We start from the raw sequence: 14,091 nt of genomic DNA on the forward strand, positions 1-14,091 counted from the left end.
ATAACCATCTGTCACTGCTAGCCTGGAGATGAGAGGAAGATTACGAGGAATAAACACTGAGCCGCCGAGCATTGGTAAAGCCTTCGGGCAAAAAACTCTTGTGGGGACATCAAAGACATTCTAATTCCGAGGCAGTCAAGGATTACAGTGTGTAACCTGTGCTGACAACAGATAAATGACTGGCAATATTGTGCCAGAGCTGTTGGGTCCTGCATGGAGTACTGATGATGATGATGATGATGATGTTATCTTGCAGAATGGACTCTGCTGGGATAATTTTATGATAAAACACTTTTTTCAAATGCCACTGGGTCCAGGCAGGCATTTACTAGCTACGGGGGCAGCAATCAGTTTCTTCAAAATTTACTGTTCTAAGCCCATTAGAGTTCCAGCGCAGCAAGGCTCTCGATGGAAATGGAAAGCGCCTGCCTTCGTCTGAGGATGCTGCATGCAAATCTTCTGGGCTGAACTCCTACCCTTTTAGTGTTAGGATGCTTTAGCAATTGATTTATGTAAATTTCCTCCTCTGAAAAAGAAGGGGGGGGGAAAGGTTTCTTTTTTAATCGGTGAATATGATTAGAAAATGAAGGTACTGGCTTAGCATTTGCCGAGTATCCGAGCATCCTCGGCCTGGCTGGCAGAGGTGAAAACACGGGGCTGGGAGCAGCCTCTTTGCTGTGCAGCTCAGCCAAAAACCAGCCCTCCTTGCCTTCTTGGAGCCGAACGCATCGCGTGCCTTATTGAGGCATCAGCAGTTAAAAGCATCCCCTTCTTAGGCGTAGCACGAGGCTCGTCGGGCTAATTTTAGCCAAGTGTTGTAATGTGTAAGGGGGTTTTTGTGTGTAAAACATTGGCAGTGGTATCCTGCTTGTATTCCAGCATGAAGCACTCGCAGATATTGTCCTATACAATAACACTTAACGACCATTGTCTACCCTGATGATTTACATGTGGTTTTTATTTTGGGCGGAGGGGGAAATAGAAGAGGAAGATTATTATATTTTTTAAATGTTCCTATGTTCCCCTTCACCTAACAAAAAACCCCCTTTGGCCAAACCATAACAAAAAGAATGACAAATCTCGGTGCAGTCACGCTGCTGTTACAGAATGCCTCTCCAAACGACATGACTCTGACCTCATTGCATCAGGGCTTCACCAGCACCTTCAAACACAGCGTCTGCCCCAACACCTCTCCCACCAACTCAACCCAACGTAGGCCCTGCCCACTTGGAGACATGTCCAAATGGGAAGTGACATTCTCTAGCAGGCGTGTTCTCGCTTTAAATCGGTGTTAAAATGCCATTGCGTGAGAGGAGGCCCTCCATGCAATCCTTGCCCCTTCTCTTCAGCCCCCCCCCAAGCTGAGCCTGGTGAGGATTACAGCCTGCAACCTCTGCCAACAGCAGATAAATAACTGACAGGGTTTTAGCAGAGCTCCTAGGTTCTCCACAGAGTGATTTGTTTTCTCACCAAGTCTTTTAACGTTTTGTTATAAACACCTATAGCACGGCGCTGCTGATAGAAGTGACTTACGGCCCAGGATCCTGAGAAAAGGTTGCCAAGGGTTTCTAAGCTGCTTTCTTGCAAGGGCTATGCCAAGGAATTCCTCTTCTCTTCATGCATGTGGGCTTTGCTGGAAACGGAGAGTAGAATGGACAGAGTTCCCAGATTCGATCAGAGCTTTGTGCTGTCCCACAGGTTTTCATTGCAAGGTGATAACGTACCATTTGGTGAACCATGAGTATACTGAAATTGCATTGGCTGGTGTGGTGTGATCCTCCTCTCTCCCCAAAAACTAACCCACCAGCATTTATAGGTGTACGTTATTCCCTCTCAGTGCCCCTAGCAAGGCCATAGGCACTTGTCAAAACTGGTTTTTGGGGTACACCAGCACGTTTCTCAGCTCTTTTTGCACGCAAGCGTGACAATGGATGTGTGAAGCTGCAAACCTGCTGCACCCAACCACAGTCACGTCATCCAGGTGATGTTTATATCATTTTATTATAAGATTTGAGGCTCTTTACTTCTCTGTTTCCTGGAGAAGACCTACCATGCTTCTCTTAACTCAGGGCATTCACCTGAGCCTTGCATTTTTTTCTGTCTTTCCCTCTGTGCACTCTATCATCTCGGCAGTTAAAGACTTGATAAGAGAAAGTTGTCAGGAATCAATTCTTCCTCCCCTAATTGTATGGGTGTGATAAAAGATCACAAGGGGAATCGGGGAGTAGTTACACACACGTGCAAATGAATAGCTGCTATCACTTCACATGGGCTATCAGATAAGGCCATTATCTCGTGTCTGTGCATACCAGTGTGTGACCGGAGCATGGGGGAGGACGTGGGGCGGGAGATACGGGAGCGAGAGGAGCAGTGAAGTCACGATGAGGAAATCTGGAAGGCAACAAAACTCTAGATTGTAAAGTTATCTGAAGCTTTCTGGTCTGAGGGAAAATGGTGTCTACAGAGATAGCGCAGGGCCCAGTTGCCTGTTTTTGATATAGAGTATCACAAAGTCACAGAACTGATTAAATGAGTCTGTGGAGGAGAGGTGGTTTTGTCACTACTGTTGCTGTCCTGACATGGTTGGTTGTCCACCGTGAGGACCTGGTCCTCTTCAGTCAGGAGCCCTTGGGAAGGGCTTGTCCTGCATAGTGCAGTCAGCGTTGCGTCTTCTGTGATGGGATATCTTATCATCAGTGAGCTGATTGCTGCTTTTGAGAGCTTGCAGAAATGTTCAGCATATAATAAAGACTTCTCCTGCTATAGTAGCAATCTCAGTATCATGTTTTCTATCTTATTTATAGCAAGTTTTCTTGAAAGTCTGTAAGAAACTGATGGTCCAGATGAGAAAGCTTCTCTAATTTTGATAATGGCAAAAGGGTGCTTTGTATTACCTTTATATTCTTCATTTTAAAAGTGAGATAAATTTTTGAGGAGCAGTTTGTGTTCATAGTACCAGCAGAGCCTATAGTAAATGTTCCAAGAGATATAATTGGCCTTGGGAACCTCTCTTCAGTGCTCTGCCTGCCTGATCTCTGATTGAGATGTACATAACTAGAGATTTGGAAGAACTATCCTGAAGTCATAAGCTAAATGAGAACCTAGTGATGGCTTTTAGAAATTTAAGGTAAACACTTCATCTCATGGTAGAATGGCAGGGATCAAGCAGAGGCTGTGACAATCACCTGGGAGGCTCAGAGGGACCTCAGCAGTGTATCATCGCCAACAAGGACTCTCAAGATATTCCTTCCCAAACCTTATAGAACACAATATATTTATTAATTTTTTTACCTGTGCTTTGCCTCACTGCAAAACCTTGAATCTGTTAGTTTCAAACAGGAGTGTTCAGGATTCAGTCTTAGCGGTGGAGAAACTGAGGCAGAAGGTGAGTTACCAGCTTTTATTCTCCAAATCACATGTATCTTTGGAGATGCATTTGTGTTGGCCCAGCTCCCTCTTGCTTTTCCCATGAGAGAATCAGGGAACTGCCTCCATGGGACAGGGATGAGCAATGGCATCCACGTTTAAATCAGGTACTCAAATGATGAGCTGAAAATAGAGTATTGTTTTAGCTTTCCAAAAGATTGCATTTCTGCTGGTCACCTCAAAAGAAGGTAGGGAGGGTGTTGGGCTTTGAGTGGTATTTTTTCTCCTATGGTTTCAATTGTCTGGACTCCTGATTAACAGTTGAAGCAGTTTCCTCCGTTGGCATCGGCAGTGTGTGCTGAAGGAGACGGGAGCTATCTCAGAAACACAAAGAGCTAGAATACTGTGTGATCTCTTCTCACTCAGATGTATACTTCAAATTGCATTCCCTCACTGGAGGGAAATCATTTCAGTTACCCTGGTCACAGCAGAAAGCAGTCCTCTTTTTGAATACCTTTTTTCATTAATGTAGATATGTTTCTGAGATGAGAAACGATGTTTCTTCTAATTACGGTTGCATGTAGTTAATTTCCTTTTTTAAAAGCTTGGTGTGAAAGGCAGTTTCCTTTAAAAAGGGGGCAAAAAAAAAAAAGGAAAAAAGTGATACAGCTGATGTTTCTGTTGCCTTAGCAACAGATTTATTTATTAGGGTCTGAAATGACATGAGTTAATATACCACATACCTGCTGATCGGCAAACTCTCCTATTTCAGCTCTGGTTGACAATTAAGTCCTGGACAGCTACAGCCAGGGGTTAATGTTACTCATTAGGAGAACTAGGTCATTACTGGGAAATCAAGGCACTTAAGGCAGCATGGAAAAAATACAAAATTCAACATCTCAAGGAGTGAGGGGTTTTATGTTAATTAACCTTATTTTCCTTTCATTAAAAAAAAAATCTTTCATATGTGCACATGACAGTGGATCAATTAATTGGAAAAAAAAAATAAAGTAAGCTGTAGTTTACTTTCCTCTCCTAGTTGTCTTCATTTCCTTTGGAAGGGTTTCATTATTTTATGGAAAATTCTTATGTCTATATGATGAGTAAAAAGGGTATTAAAATTAAGAAGGGAATCATCATGGAAATCAGCTTTACCACAAGGGAATGAGTAAATAAAAGCCTTGGAAATGAAAATAAATAAGCTTTGCTAATACCTCACCTAAGGAGCAGAATATAAGCCCATCAGAGCTTGGAGATATTTAGAGGTACTTCTTTGCTTCTTTATTAAGCAGTTACACAGTTATTTGACCTTCAGAAACTGAAACTTTAGAGAACTAATTCAAGTTGTTGGTAAATATTCTATATACAGAAAGCTGATTGGTGGTGTAGCCAACTCCTGTAGTTAGTAATTGGCTTCTGATTTCCAGGAAAATTAAATATACTCTCTGAAAGTTTTATTAAGATATCTGAGTGGGAGTTTTAACTTGATAAGTCATAAGTAATTTAATAAAGCTCTCCTGAAAGCCTTTGTTTACTAACTTTTAGCAGACTTCATTCTGATACTGGAGAACTTAATAGGCTGAAAAAGAATCATATTAAAATGAAACTTATTTTTTTACTCACTGGTTTCTCAATTATACTTAGTTCTTTAATTTCTACTAAGTATTCTACTTTCTTTTCTGTATTTAAACTCCATGGCTCAATTCTGCTTCTCATTGTGTTTAGGACAATTTGCACTTTTTCCAGTCCTAGAAAATCAAGCAGCCTCTTACCTGGGGTGCAAGGAGTAAACCATTGTATGAGATTATACAACTGCAAAACCAAGGCTTTGAGCAGAAATGTGTACTGGTGGGACTAAGGAGTCCTCTCCAGGTTCTGAGGGAAGGAGACTTGCACTCTTCCACCTTTTTGCCATCAAAGCAACCCCTTTCTGCTCCATTCACCCAACCTGGTCTTGGCTTTTCTCTTCCAAACTTAAGCCTCCTCTTTGCCAGGTTCAGTTCTTCGGGCATCTCCTCTTAGACAGTTTCCTTGTGCAGCAAATCTGCATCTCAGTTTTCTCCTGTTTCTCAGCCTTTCTCTGTCTCCATTGTTTCAGTCCATGGGGAAGGGACGTTCTAGAACACATTGGTCCATGTTTTCTCCTAAGCCCTGTTGTCCATCTTCACCCTGTTGTCCTCTTGGTCTCTTACAATGTTTTCACATTTTTCCCCCATATGAACTGTTCTTGTATCTTTCCCCTGTCTCCTCCACGTCTTCACTCAGTTCCCTATTCCTTCACCATGCTATATTTCCTAAGCAAATGATCTAATTTTCTTCCTTATTTTCACCAATAATAGGAGGGTTATGTTTCTTTCCTCAAAGCCCTTTCAAATTAGTTTCCTCTTCTTATTGCACTACAATTCTTTGACTATTTTCTTTCCCTTCTCCTCCCCTGCTCTCCTTTTCTCTATGTTTTCACCCTTTTTTCCCCTCCCTTTGTCCTGTAATCTCTGCTTTTTCTCAGTTGTGTTTGCACAAAACCTGACTCAATGAAATGAGTTGGTTCCTTGTTCTGAAAGTGGTGAGATTTGTAGTTCCTTTAATCTTATTGAGTAATGACTTTCAAGCTTTGGTCTTGGTGCCAAAAAAGTTCCTGCTTTGGAGCTTTGTCCTTCGAGATGACAGCTGCACAAATCCAAAAAGGATGAGTTATCGCAGGTACCTGAGCTAATTCCTCTCAGGATATTCCTCAGGGAGGATCAGGACATACCTTTGGACCCAGGCAGGGTGTCTGGTGGGGTATGAAGTGTAATTTCATTATGTGAGTCCACTGTGGAGACCACAGAGGGGCCACAGGGTCTTGGATGGTGGGTTTACTATTCCCAGGCAAATGTGTGGTAATGTAGTTTTGATGTAGTAATTTGTTTGATGATTCTTCTCTTCTTCCAAGGAACCACCTGAGTAGATTCTTATCCACTGACTATATTTGTACCCATCCATTATTGCTGTGACATGACTTTTTTTTCTAGTAGTTGCATTACAATAGGTTATATTGTGTATAGTTATCAGGGCTGTCAGGGGCACTGAGATGATTTTTATCTTGCCTACCACAACTCCCAACAACAGGAAACCATTTGTTATGTTACCTTTGGAGCACAAAAGGAAGTGATTTTTTTTTTATTTTTATTTTTTTTAAGGAAACTAGTTGGGGTTAAACCACAGCAGTTACTGGGTTGTGTTGCAAATTCGACTAAAATGTTTTTTATCTGAATCCTATACTTGTGAAAGGCTGGATTGGCTAACTTGAGAGTAAAAGAAATGAAAAGGCTTTGGAATGAAAGCACATTGATTTTCTCCACCAAGGTAACTGAGACCAAACACTGGTCTTTGTCTTCAAAGGTTAATCTCTCTTTAGGAAAAAAGCAGGAGGCTCAATGACTGATGCTGATCCTGAGGTTTCTTTGGTTAGAGAATGTGCAATATTTTATTTTGAGGTTGTTTTTTGCATGGATTGTGAGGGGAGAAGAAGAAGGATCTAAACAATAAACTCTCAAGGTTCTTTTTTTTTTTTTATGAATCTCTTCTAGATAACACAAGATAAGAGAAAATGCTTTTCCAGCGTAAAGCAAAATGCCACCCATTTTTTCTCAGGCCAGCAATTGGAAAAAATCAGAAGGTAAAATACACACTCCTCACTGTAAATACGTCATGGGCTATAATAGAAAATAAAACACTGTATTTGCCAGCACTGTTTGGCTGCTTTTTGTCTCTCTAGTGCCTTTTTTAATTCTCTAGCTTGCAGAAGTGTTTTGCAAGCACAGGCAATGACCAGGACCCTTTTTTTTTTGGTGGAACCTCCAAATCACTGGTGAAAATTTATTCTGTAGGGTCCTTTTTATCAGTGACACTTAGGCAGAAACATTTTCTTCTACTTGACTCCATTTTCTGTTGACTGAGGGGGTATTAGATATTGTGGTAACTTTTGATGTTGATGATGCCAGACAATGTTTAGAGGCACAATTACAGCAAAGACATTTTGTAAGTCTATCAGCTGAAGAAGAAAACTCATTGGACTTAACTGCATATTTACAGTCTACCTCTACCTCATATTGGAAATGTAGAAAGATGGAAAAATACTGTGATAAATTGAATAAATGGAAAGCAATTAACTTTTCCTCCGTGTTTGCATTTTCAGAGTTATTTCTTTTTCCCCTGTTTCTTTTCTAATAGCTCTTTCCCAGCAGTAATATTTCCTCTTTTGCAGTTATCATGAGCATTGTTACCAGAAATTTGGTATTTTAATTTTTTTCTTAATTTTTTTTCCTCCCCCAATCTTAACATAGAAGATGTACATTGAAGTCATTTGATTTAGGTAAGTCCTCTGTGAAAGTAATGACTAGAATCTTACTTCATTTTGTATGTATTTCATTTGGTGTATTGAATGGGCTTGTAACATGAGTCTCTTTAAGAAGAATATTATCCTCCTGAAGTATTTACTGACTCCAATCCTTGCCACATTTCTGTAAATGATGGGGAAACCTGGGCAGAGCTGTCTTGTGGGAAATCAGTGTCAGGAAAAGACCAGAACTTGGCAATTCTCACTTTTGAAGGCCAGGCTTATTTTTTTGTGACTTCTCTTCTGCTTTCTAACTTTAGTAGATGATAATAAGCCTATATTCAGATTTTGCTGATCTCAAAATTTAACATCTCAAGGAGCAATAAAGTAAATTCAGTGAAAAAATCACAGATATGGTTCTTTAGGTGAGGTTTGGCCTGAAGTGGAGCCCATTTTTAGTTCAACAGAGTGTGCGTGCAACGGCTGCACCGTTTATTGATGTGCTGCTCTTTGCCTCTCAAGGATGCCCTGGCCAGATACAGGGTCAACAGGAGGTTGATGTCACACAAGTCCTCTTATCAGCTGGTGGCATCCCTCGTCACCCTCCCCAAGTCTGTCCCGTATCAGCCCAAACAGTGAAGAACCTCAAGTTCCTGCTGTTATCACCCACATGAAGAATGTTACTGGGATAAAGGCACCTTCCAGCTCCTGGCTCTGAGTGGGACAGAGGTGCAGGTCTCATCTCACAGCCCTCTCAGCAGCAAGGACTGCCCATGCTTTTCTTCGTTCTTTCACAAATGGGAACTTTTACAAGGGATTTTGCAGATTTTCTGCCTTTTCCCCCATGGTGTTTTTGTTCTCTATCCTCACAGCACTCTGCCCCCCCTCTCACTCCACTGCCTCCCTTTGCTCTCCTTATTCTCCTTGTCTTCGATTCCCCTCCTTTAATTACCATGCACTTTTAGTTTTGCTTCCTAATTTGCATCTTTACTGATATTTTTCTGACCTTTTCTCTACCACTGATAGCACTCTCCAGTGCTCTCTGCAGCTTCTCTCTATCTCACACTCTGATTTTTCTGTATTCTTCCACTTGTCCCAAGCCTACCCCTTTCCCTTCTTCTTTTCTCTTTACCCTGTATTTATCTTTTTGCCCCCTGGGTTTGGACATGGCATCATTTCTTTTTGTTTTCAACTTGAATATTTGTATTTTTGTAGTATTTTTTTTCCTCTTCTTGTGGTGCTCTTCCCCTCAGCATCACGTTACTGCCCTGTATGCTGCCAAACTCACTCCTTGCTATTTCACTTTCCCAAAACTGAAGGACAGCTGTCACCCTCTCCAAGGTCTGTGTCTTAGAAACTTAATTTCCTTCACTTTTAATTATTGATTTGGTGCTGATGGACTTCCCCAGCCTCATTCCTTCTCATCACACCTCCCCTGTGCTCTGCCAGGCTGTGCCTTTCCCTGGCTGATGTCCCCTGTCCCTTCTCTCCTCTTGGTTTGTCTCTTGGTTTGCCACTCCTCTGTCTCCACAACTGCTGCCCAGCTTCATAAATAATGAGTGATATTTCAGTGGCCTATTTTATTCGCCCTTTTCTAGCAATAATTTGCAGGTAGGCAGAGATCTGTCTTTTAACTCTATTTATATGTCCTAAAAAATAAATTAAAATGCTGCTTGAACTTTGAAAGATTTTATATTTTAGTATATTTTCTATTTTAGTGTTTCCATCTCCCACTTTTGCCCACCTGATGTTCATGAGATTTTACAAACTGGAGAGGGAGGAGATGCGCCCAGTTTGAACTGCTTGGATTTAAGGCACTGTAAAAAGTGAGATATTGCTGTGTGCCCTCACAGTTTGGAATTCTGAATCTTCCACTGAAAATCACCCTTACTGAATGTCCTAAGAAGATACTGCCTTTAGCTGAGCTTATTTGTAACCCTTTCAGGATATGTAGCACCTTAAGAGAAGGCACAACAAGGCTGTTGCTCCCATGAGTGTTAAGTTACCTTTATGCAGTATTTTCTCTCCTGGTTTAACACTTTTATGTTCCTGATTTACTTGCATAAACCATACTTTTAAATATATTTTTAAATAGACTATTTTACCCCTTTGAGCAAGTCCTGTCTCTTTTCCCCAACTCCTCTCCTTTCTAACTGCTTAGTTAGATGCATCTTGCTCCAAATCCTAAATAATCACAATTAGCTTAAGTCTCAGAAGTACCTATGTGTCTCTTACTGAATTTCACTCAAATTCAGGAGATGAATGTGCACTGGATAATGTAAAGGGCCAAATTCTGCTATTTCTTTTATTTTTATTTTTTTAAAAAAATACGTTTTCCAACACTAGTCAGGGATTTGGTGATCCTGCAGCCCCAGGGAATAACTCCAGTTTAGCTCCATGTGCTCTCCATTCAGTTCCAGCAACAGGTAAAGCTTGAGGGCTCAGGCTGAATTCACAAAACCCTGAACAGCAAAAGGGGGTTTTGAAGACTGTTGCCATTGATTGTGCAGAGGAGCATCATCGTAGTGCTGTGAAGCTGCTTTTTAAAATCATTTTAGGCTGAAAAGAGGGATGTCAAGTCATCAATTAATCTTGACAGCATCCTTCTGTGGTGAAAAAATAATACTGTCCCACCCGTTTTATAAACAGAACATCTAAGGCAGAGATAATGGAGGCTTAATAATATAGGCTGCTGATACCACCACCCTCCCAATCCCCATTTCAAGGACAGTCTTGAAAGTTTTATTCCAGATTGCAAAGGGAAGTCACTAAATCACACTGAACCATGGCCCATGTTCCCATAGCCAGACCCCTAAGCCACAGGCAGTTCTTAAGAGAGACTTCAAATTTCTGTCTTGAAATGTGTCTTAGACTGAAAAATAATAATAATTTAAAAAATCTGGTTAAAAAAAAATTAGTGTGCAGTGGCTACACTTGGGGATTGAATGTCTGCAATGGCAGTGTTTTCAAATCCCAGTGTAGGTATGGTGTCTGTCTATTTTGTGGCATTTACAGCTGGAGTTTGGTCATTCTGATCTTCTCATGTTCTTAGGATGAAATTTAGAGCATCTTCATACCCAGTTCTTGTTTTTTCCTTTACCAGATGCATATCAAATCAAGAAAAAAATACAAGAGCATTTCAAATAACTACACTAAACAAAGCCAGGCCCTAAAATCACATTATCTTAACTGTTCCCCAAACATAATATCTTAAAAGTTTGCATTTTAATACCAGGTTTTTATGCAGTTTTGCAGTTCTTCTTCAGGCAAAGGAGTATATATAATTAATACTGTTTAATAAAGCTCAAAAATGCAACAGATGTAGCCAAAAGTGCACGTCATTTTGAGCAGATCTTTACAGAACAGACTTTCCATATTGTGTTCATCTTTTTCCACGATCACTGCTATGACAATCTGGTGTGTTTAGCAGTTGTTGCTGAGTAAGGCAGACTGGATTGTATATGATTTTCTCCATGTCAGCCAAGAGACAGAGCTCTCTTCTTTTTTGATGCAGTAAAGAGGTGGTCTTGTGCTATTTATCACTTTCTACCAGGAGCAACTCTACCTTTACTAAGTTGCAAAGATAATAGTACTCTGCAATCTGGAGGTGCTAGAAGCTTTCTGGAGATCTTAACTGCAAATAAAATGGTTGTGGTGTGGAAAAGTCACAGGAACTGATAAACTGAATCAGATGACCTCCCAAATAGAAAAGCTGTAAGATGTACAAAACGTGTCATTAAAATCTGTGAGTGTCAGATAAAAGCAAAATATTTTCCAAGGGGATATGGAAGGAGGATCACCTACAGCAGAAAACCCATAAGAGAGGCTCCAGTGCAGAGGAAACGTTTCCCCTTTCAGCATTCCTTCTGGGTGCCAAATTTTCCTTCTGTTCTTCCCCACCTATTAAACAAAGCTGCAACTTCCAATTTCTATCAGTTTTCCTAAATATGTGCAGCTTATGTGGCTTCAACGAGCTGTAAGGCTCCGTGTTCTCCTGCCAGCTCCTTGACAATGTGGCTCCAACAGCATCCTCCACTTTTGGCTGCCTTTGGGACCCCTGGTCTCTTCTGGAAAAGGAGAGGGAAAGCATATCCTTTGCTGGAAGGACTTTCTGTGACTGTGAAGCTGATAGCAGGGCTGGGAAGAGCTTGGAAAGCTCCCTGAAAGCGTCATGGCTCTGTCTGTGGAGTTTACCAGCTCCGTGTCATGGGGAGGTTTTGGTCCATCTCAGGATGACTTTGGGGGCTCATGGGGGTCACTTCTAAAGCACCCACTGAAGTCTGCTGAGGGAAAACTGAAGCTAACAGGACACATTCTACTGAATTCCACTGAATCCCAGCACCAAAGCTATTTTCCTTGCATACTTGCATGTTTTTTTAATAGAGATGTTCCCTTTTGGCCAAAGTGGGAATCCTTGATCCTAACCTCATTTGGGCTCTTTTGGCTTTTGAAAGGAACTAAAATACTGGAAAGGTGTTTCTGCATGTAATTTACCTACCAGAATCAGGTGGATATATTAAGTGGGAGGATGGAAGCAAACTAGTAGGCAGTTCTGCAATCTTTTCTGGAAGGAATTCTCTCACCGAGCCAGCGTTCGTATCTACTTTGGTTACTGGAACCACCGTGAAAACTCCTGGTTCACAGATGTGAAACGAATTATGAAGCTTATGCAGTTGCATTCCTCCTTATTATTGAGAACAAAACAAATCTGGGAGATGGAGGACTTCTTAAAGTAATTATTGTCTGGCTTTATTTTATGAAAATGCAACTAATTCTGAAAATTCCACAGTTCCTGAAGATTTCTCAGCCTAGGAAAGTCACCTTAATTATAAGATTAATTTGTTTTAATTCCCTAAACCAAAAATATTGACTGAATGAGAAATTAACACATGTAGAGCTGCAGATGTCATTTGGCTTCAGATTTCCTGAATGTTATAATTATTAATCTTTCATATAGTAGTGTGACAAACCTACAGATCCATTCTACAAAATTAGTCTGTAAAGAAAGAGACCAGACAGCTGAGCTATAGATTTTCCCTTAATACAGGAAGGAAAACAGTGGAATTTTCTAAATAACAAATAAAACCAAAATATTTAAAGACATATGGTGCACATGTGTCTGAAATACAGTAATTTAAAAGAGAATAATTAAATGCAAGATATAATATTCACCTTAGAGTGGGGGAATGATTTCATTTTTAATATAACTTGGTAACTTTGGGAAATGTAGGTAATTCGTGGTATCTTCTGAACCTTTCATTTTGTCCTGGTAAAGAACTGGGTTTTTTATGTTCTCTATAGATAACCAACCTTGTGTTTCAAGGCATGGGGTGTCATACCCATGCAAACCTTTCTTATTCAGCTGAAATTCTAACTACATTGAGGTCTCTTACTTTCTTTTCTAACTTCCAAGAACTTCTAGCTCCTGTAAAATCTAAAGGTAGCAAATGCCTTGTGGTAGTTTATTCCTTTCTTCTTTACCTGAAGAACTGAATAGATCAGAACCTTTACATTAGTACAGCATAACATTCCTGTTTGGGAAATCTGAAATTTTTAGCAACAGTTTTTAATCAACCTGCTTTTTCTGATGAAGGGGATAAACTGTCATGGAGATTGTATACATGTTTTTGACAGCAAAAAAAGGGTGATTTCCATACCTCTTTTTTTTTAAAGTGATTTTGCCTTCAGACAAAAGGCTGGTGGTTCCTGCTGCTCCTTCCTCCTCAGGAAGAAGGATTCCTCACAGTCCCGCCCTGCTTCCCCACGGGGTCCCTCCCATGGCAGAGAGTCCTCCACCAACCTCTCCTTCATGAGTCCTTCCCACGAAGTCTGGAGCTGCTCCAGCCTGGCCTTCCCACAGAGTCAGGGGCTGCTTCAGGAACAAACTCCCCTGGCCCAGTATCTTCCAAAGCTGTGCAAACGAAGTCCACTGGCAGCAAATCCTCTGGCCACAAATCCAAGCCCACTGGTCAAGTTTCCCCTTCCTAGTGCCTACAGGGAATGTTCCACCACGTTCCTCCACGAGTGCAGGGGCACAGCTGCCATCTCACCGTGGGTTGCAGGGAAACTTCTGCTTGGGCACCTTCTTCCTCACCAACCTCCAGCACCGCTCTGCTTCCCCAGCTCAGCTCTTCTCCCCTAAGTGCTTCTCTGCTCAGGTGTTAACGTTGATTCTTTCGTATGTTACTGGCAGAGGTGCATCTGTTGTCCCTCTAATGGCTCCTTGGCTGGGTTTTGGGGCAGAGGGAGCTTCTTAGGAGCCACGCCTGTGGCCCTTCCCCAGCTACTGAAAAACCCACCAAACCAAACCAAAACACACACAATTCCACAAGTAAGTATAAAGGATGCTGAAATATGTTCTGTTTCTTTTAAGGGAACATGACAAAGATCCTGAAACTTTCTTTAAA

The 14,091-nt window shown here is 41.1% G+C and overlaps 1 protein-coding gene across 2 annotated transcripts in view; it reads left to right on the plus strand.

Moving 5' to 3' along the window:
- Positions 1 to 14,091, plus strand: part of GTDC1 (glycosyltransferase-like domain containing 1) — a 126,303-nt gene that overhangs the window by 93,941 nt on the left and 18,271 nt on the right. Inside the window, exon 5 of one of the 2 annotated variants that reach the window (XM_009997400.1) lies at positions 14,058 to 14,091. The exons of the other annotated variant lie outside the window; for it this stretch is intronic. Within the exon in view, the coding sequence (XP_009995702.1) occupies positions 14,058 to 14,091 (34 nt within the window). The remainder of the gene's footprint in view (positions 1 to 14,057) is intronic. 2 annotated transcript variants of the gene reach the window in all.

Source organism: Chaetura pelagica, unplaced genomic scaffold (assembly GCF_000747805.2).
Source record: "Chaetura pelagica isolate M959 unplaced genomic scaffold, ChaPel_1.0 scaffold575, whole genome shotgun sequence".
Lineage (NCBI taxonomy): Eukaryota > Metazoa > Chordata > Aves > Apodiformes > Apodidae > Chaetura > Chaetura pelagica.